Source organism: Camelus ferus, chromosome 2 (genome assembly GCF_009834535.1).
Source record: "Camelus ferus isolate YT-003-E chromosome 2, BCGSAC_Cfer_1.0, whole genome shotgun sequence".
Classification (NCBI taxonomy): Eukaryota; Metazoa; Chordata; class Mammalia; order Artiodactyla; family Camelidae; genus Camelus; species Camelus ferus.
In genome coordinates, this window is record NC_045697.1 from 36,038,853 (window position 1) to 36,044,503 (window position 5,651).

General features: G+C 50.5%; 1 protein-coding gene across 1 annotated transcript; it reads left to right on the top strand.

Annotated features, from left to right (window-relative positions):
• Window positions 1-637: 637 nt before the first annotated feature.
• On the top strand, window positions 638-5,237 carry RASL11B (RAS like family 11 member B). The gene is made up of 4 exons (XM_006185940.3): window positions 638-1,003; window positions 1,651-1,707; window positions 2,858-2,934; window positions 3,736-5,237. Exons 1-4 carry the CDS (start codon window positions 862-864, stop codon window positions 4,204-4,206), a joined length of 747 nt encoding a protein of 248 aa, XP_006186002.1. The 5' UTR covers window positions 638-861; the 3' UTR covers window positions 4,207-5,237.
• Window positions 5,238-5,651: the final 414 nt, after the last annotated feature.

Consider the following 5,651-nt stretch of genomic DNA (forward strand, 5'->3'; position numbering starts at 1 on the left):
TGATCCGGGATGGCACTCCGGATGCAACCAAGTCAGTGCAATCACGCCCCAAATTAAGGAGCCGGCCACCCGGACGGGCGACCCTGAGCGCTCACACCCTAGAGGCGCTGGCCTCCTGGGCGCGGTTCCCTGAGGGTGGGCAGGGCGGGGCTGACAGGTCAGTAGGCTGCAGGGAGTAGGCGGACGGGCTGGGCATCCAGGCCGGTGCAGATGCCTGCGAATGCTAACGGGGGGCCGAGGCCGCGCCCTCCCGGGCAGGCAGGCGGACAAGGCCGGCAGGCTTCCCTGACGGCTGCTCCCGGACCGCGCCCCGTTTCCTGGAACACGAGGCGCCCACAACCCCGGAGCCACAGCATCTGCCCCGTGCCGGCGCAGCAGCTGCCCTCCCAAGCGCCCGCCATTGGCTGCGCGGTCGGCTCCGGCCCACACGTTGCCCACCTCCTGGGTCGGCTGCCCCATTATCCTCGCGCCTCCGGCCCACACGTTGCCCACCTCCTGGGTCGGCTGCCCCATTATCCTCGCGCCTCACGGGGCCCAGCGCTGGCTCCGGGCGACCCCAGTGGCGCGGCGCGCGCTGGTGGCGCCGGGGGCGGGGCCTTGCTCAGGGCGCCTCAGGATTGGCCGCGGGAGGCATGGGGCGGGGCCAGCCCCAGAGAAAACAGCGCGCGCGCAGCCCGGTGCTGTCCCAGCCGGGAGCCTGAGACCTTACGAGCTGCTCGCCGCGCGCGCTCCAGGGCATTTTTTTTTTTTTTTTTAACGGCGGAGCCCTCTGCCGGGTCCAACTGCCCTCTCCCGCGCAGTGCAAGCCTCTCCCGTCGCTCTGGTCCCGTCCCTCGCGGTGCAGCCCCGGCCGAAGCGGCGATGCGCCTCATTCAGAACATGTGCACCATCGCCGAGTACCCCGCCCCGGGCAGCGCAGCCGCCGCCGATTGCTGCCTGGGGGCGGCGGGCCGTCGCCTGGTCAAGATCGCCGTGGTGGGGGCCAGCGGTGTGGGTAAGACCGGTAAGTTCTTGAGCTCCGGCGAGAACCTGCTTATCTCCGGGGCTAGAGTTGGGCGGCCTCCTCTGGAAGTTGTGGTTAAATGAGGCATGGGGGAGAAATGAGAGCTGCAACTGGACCGCCCACCCTCTTCCATTGATCCGCTGTCCCTCGGGTGGGACCCTAGCCGTCATCGTTTCCAACCCTCTCCTTCATCAGATGAGGGAAACAAACTGTGGTCCTGAATGGCCAGTCGACCCTCTACACCATCCGCACAACTGAGATTCGAATTTTCGGGTTCTTGAGCCTCTGACAGTGCAGCACACCGAAAGAGGAGTTAGTGAACGTAACCCCCCCCTGGAGATCTTTAAGGTTAGGAAAGACATTTGTCTGCGGGAAGGGTTAGGTGTGGCTCGGCCGGGCTCAAAGGATGGGGGTGGGCCAAATGACCCTTCCAGCTGGACATAGCCATAATTCATGATGCCTTCTGGCCCCCTCTCCGTTGTGTCTGGAAGAAGGGTCAAGGAGCTAGCTGCACGGTAGGAATTTCACTTGGTGGCCGACTGGCTTTCTAGGAGAGAGTTATTTTTCAGGCTGGGGGTGGGGTGAAGACCAATCTAGCTTCTTGTGCCAAGGTTAACCCTCTTCCCTTTCTCTTTTCTGACCTGCAGCTCTGGTGGTCCGGTTCCTCACCAAACGATTCATCGGTGACTACGAAAGGAATGCAGGTGAGGAAATGTATTTGAAGAAAATGCTGTCAGCTTGCACCAGTACTGCTGTTCCCATTTTTTTAGTGTCTACCAGGCAGGTTCTTCAGAGTGACAGTCTGAGCACCAGGATCCTGCCACTTCCAACTTTGCTTGCCCTCTCCCGTGCTCCCCGCACCCCCCCCCCCACCTGCCATCTGGCCTCATTCCATTCCAAGCCCATTCATCATTTTATCAAGTGCCTGAAAGTATTCCTCTTGGTATGTTTTAACTATAGGGACCCCGGTTGGAAGCACCCTTTGTACTCAAGAGCCTCTCCCTTCAAAACACTCCTGCAAAAGTCATAAAAAAAAAAAAAGATGGCTGGCTCCTCCCCCCCCACCAGTCACCCTCTCTGCTGGCTGCCTTTCAGAGATGACCTTTTAATGCAAAGGCCAAAGGAGAGGAGTTGTAAACCTAACATTCTCTTTTCTTAACAAAGAAAAATAACTAGATGGTAAAATTTTAGGGGGAGAGTTCCTGCATAAATGAGAGGCCACTATTTTTCAATCCCTGTGATTAAGAATATCCACTGGGAAGACATAAGGGCTTTCTGCCTATGTTCTGTTAGCAAATTATTTAATTCCTTAGGCCACATGAAGTACCTACAGGGGATTATTTGAAATGCACTATATAAACCATCCCAAGATAAGGTTTTGCTTTGATGTAGAGTTGGCTATGTTATGTCACATTTTTATTCCAGCTGACAATGTTGGCCTTGCAATCACTAACAATATTTGCCCACCAAGCCATTATATCTAATGGCTAAAATAGAAATTTATGCCAAAGAGCGACAAGTACTAAAATAAAACAGAAACCCTACACATGCTGAACAAGAACATTTTTTCGAGGAAATTCTCTAAACATGGAAGCTTGGTTTAAAATTAGACAACTAAGTTTCCAAAAACTTACAAGTTTTATCCTAGTTTTAATAAATCTGCTAATATGGGGTAAAAATTGCATTTGTTTGAAAATAAAATCTGAAATAAGCCCATTAAATAGAATAAACTATAGCTTATTTTTGTGTACTGGTTCAGGTTATATTTTCTAAGTTAAAAAAAATCCCACAATATTTTAAAAGTAACAAGAAAGAAGAACATAATTTTTTTTTTTTTTTTTTTTGCCTTCACAGGTAATCTCTATACAAGACAAGTCCAAATAGAGGGTGAAACCTTGGCTATTCAGGTTCAAGACACTCCAGGTATTCAGGTGAGAAGCTCTGAGACATGCGTCTAGGTCAAGGGGAGTCTACTTGGTCGTGGAATTGTTCAGTTGTTTTCAAAGTACCTCATGCTGAAGGAGGAGAGAAACTTGGGGAGTCAAGTCCAGGCTTTTATCTGTTGTTTGACACTTCAGTCGTATGTGACTGTTGGTCAGTCTTAGCCTGGCTTAATTTGGGAGATTTGGCCACGGGGCAGAAATCTTCTCTTAGGAGGATTCTACACAGCAGAGAGACCAAACCAGACACACTTGGAATTGGCAAAATGCCCTTGCTATGGTTAAAAAGGTCAGTTTTTACATTTGTGCTTTTGGCATTTGAAGCCAAACATCTAGGTATAGTCTCCAAACACTTGGAATCACTTTTATATTGTGGAAAGTTACTCTAGACAAAGAGCCATGCTAGTGTGTGTGTGTGTGTGTGTGTGTGTGTTTCCCTCTGGAACTGGGCAGTTATCCAGGTTTAAATGCTTCCAGCTCCTATCTTTACTTCCCCAGACTTACTGTCTAGCCAGTTAATTTCCCATTTTGTGCAACTACAAAGTCGCTCTGCATGGAGTTCTCTGCAGGTCAGTTTTCCACTTGAGTGTGGTGAGCTGCTCTGTTATTTATTCCAACTCCGTGCAGCTGGATCAACATATTGTCAAGAAAGCTGAAGTGTGGGGGGATAGAACTTGTTTATGGCCTGCAACCTGGCGTTCCTGTTAAGGGCTCTTTTGAGTTCTCTCTCCAGCCAGGCCAGGGCTCTCTCCAGCCCTCGCCCTTCACCTTGGCATCAACCCTCCCTTTCAGGTCCACGAGAACGGCCTGAGCTGCACCGAACAGCTGAATAGGTGCATCCGCTGGGCCGACGCCGTGGTGATTGTCTTCTCCATCACCGACTACAAGAGCTATGAACTCACCAGCCAGCTCCACCAGCACGTGCAGCAGCTGCACCTGGGCACCCGGCTCCCCGTGGTGGTTGTGGCCAACAAAGCTGACCTGCTGCACATCAAGCAGGTGGACCCTCAGCTCGGACTGCAGCTGGCCAGCATGCTGGGCTGCTCCTTCTATGAAGTGTCCGTCAGCGAGAACGACAACGACGTCTACAATGCTTTCCACGTCCTGTGCAAAGAAGTGAGTCACAAACAGCAGCCCAGCAGCACGCCGGAGAAGCGACGGACCTCCCTCATCCCCAGGCCCAAGTCCCCCAACATGCAGGACCTCAAGAGGAGGTTCAAGCAAGCCCTCTCCGCCAAAGTCAGGACCGTCACCTCCGTCTGAGGCAGGGGCGCTTAAGGGGGTTTGGTTTTCCCAGGAAGAGGCCTGAGGTTCTTCCAGAGCGGGAACATTGGATGCTGGCAGTTATTCATGGTTCCAGAAAGGGCTGAAGCGGAGAAGCTAGGAGAGCCAGGAGGGCCAATGGAACTGCTGCAGGAGAGGAAGCGTTGTCTTGAGCAGGGGGACAGAATTGAAGGGCTTGAACGAGCCCACTGAGCCAGCCCCTGAATATGTGACATGTCTTCCACATCTTTCCTTTGCAGTGGGGAGGGGGCACGATGGCTTCAGATTTTGTTAACTACCTTGTAAATGATGGTCAGTTGTAGATTCACCAGATATATTGATGTGATTTACAATGGGAATGAAAGAACAGTTAAGCATTCACAGGCTTTCTTCTTTTTTTTTTTTTTTTTTCTTCTTTTTTTTTCCTTCCTCTCTCAAGTGGAAGAATTGCTTTTCTCATCCAAGTATGATGTGTGTGTCTGGAATACTTTTCCTTACAGAATGCCTTTCTAACCTGAAGGATACCTAGATTTCTTTGTTAAAGAATAAGGAGGAAGATACTACCCCAATCCCTAAAAAGGGTAGAGTTTATGGGCCAAATGTTATATATACAGACATGTGTAAGCTTATGGGCCTGCAGGAAGGTGCCGTTTCCTCTCGTCCCGGGATGAGTCTCGGAGTGGGGGATGTGTTGAGTGGTTGAGAATTCAAACTCTTCAGCCTCAGACTTTGAGTAATTGTGAGACTGTATAGTTTTCTTTTAACTGTTGTATCAGGTATAGAAAAACAAAATGTGTCCATTGATTTTGATGTGATTTGTGTAAATAGCTCCCAGCAATGACATTGGGTTGTTTCTCCACTTGGCCGAGTTGTAGCTTACAGACGGAAACACTATCTTACAGCGAGTGAACAGATGTGGGGGCAACCGCCAAATCCCCTACACGGATGCACTTTAAAAAGCCACTCATGCTTTGGCTTTAACTGTAATTAATTTATTTTATGTACAATAAATCTCATTTGAAAAGAGCAGACATCTGACTTGGTCCTGATTGAGACATTCACCTTCTGTCCTTCAGACACAGTATTTCTCAGCACCTTGTATTTCTTGAGCACGTCGAGTCAGGCATGATGCCTTCCTAGGACTAGCTGTTAAGTCTCACAACAAACCAGTGAGGTGCTTTCTATTATCATCCTCATTTTACAGATGAGGACACAGTCGTGAAAACAAGTGAAATAACTTGTCAGAAGTCCCAGCCTGTGAGTGTTATAAGCTGCAATTTGTCTGCTGCTTTATAGTCACAAGTAGCTCATCTGGGTGGGGAGTGTAGCTCAGTGCACAAGGTCCTGGGTTCAATCCCCAGTGCCTCCGTTAAGGGCGGGGAAAAAGACTAACACATCTATTCATTTCCCTCATGATCCTCCAGGTAAACCTAAGACAGATGTCT

Bases quoted from the DNA above. Each gene is read 5' to 3' on its own strand.
- RASL11B (XM_006185940.3), top strand. From the start codon at position 862: ATGCGCCTCATTCAGAACATGTGCACCATCGCCGAGTACCCCGCCCCG. The intron at 1,004-1,650 runs GTAAGTTCTTGA...TCTGACCTGCAG, and splicing joins CAGCGGTGTGGGTAAGACCG to CTCTGGTGGTCCGGTTCCTC. The intron at 1,708-2,857 runs GTGAGGAAATGT...TTGCCTTCACAG, and splicing joins TGACTACGAAAGGAATGCAG to GTAATCTCTATACAAGACAA.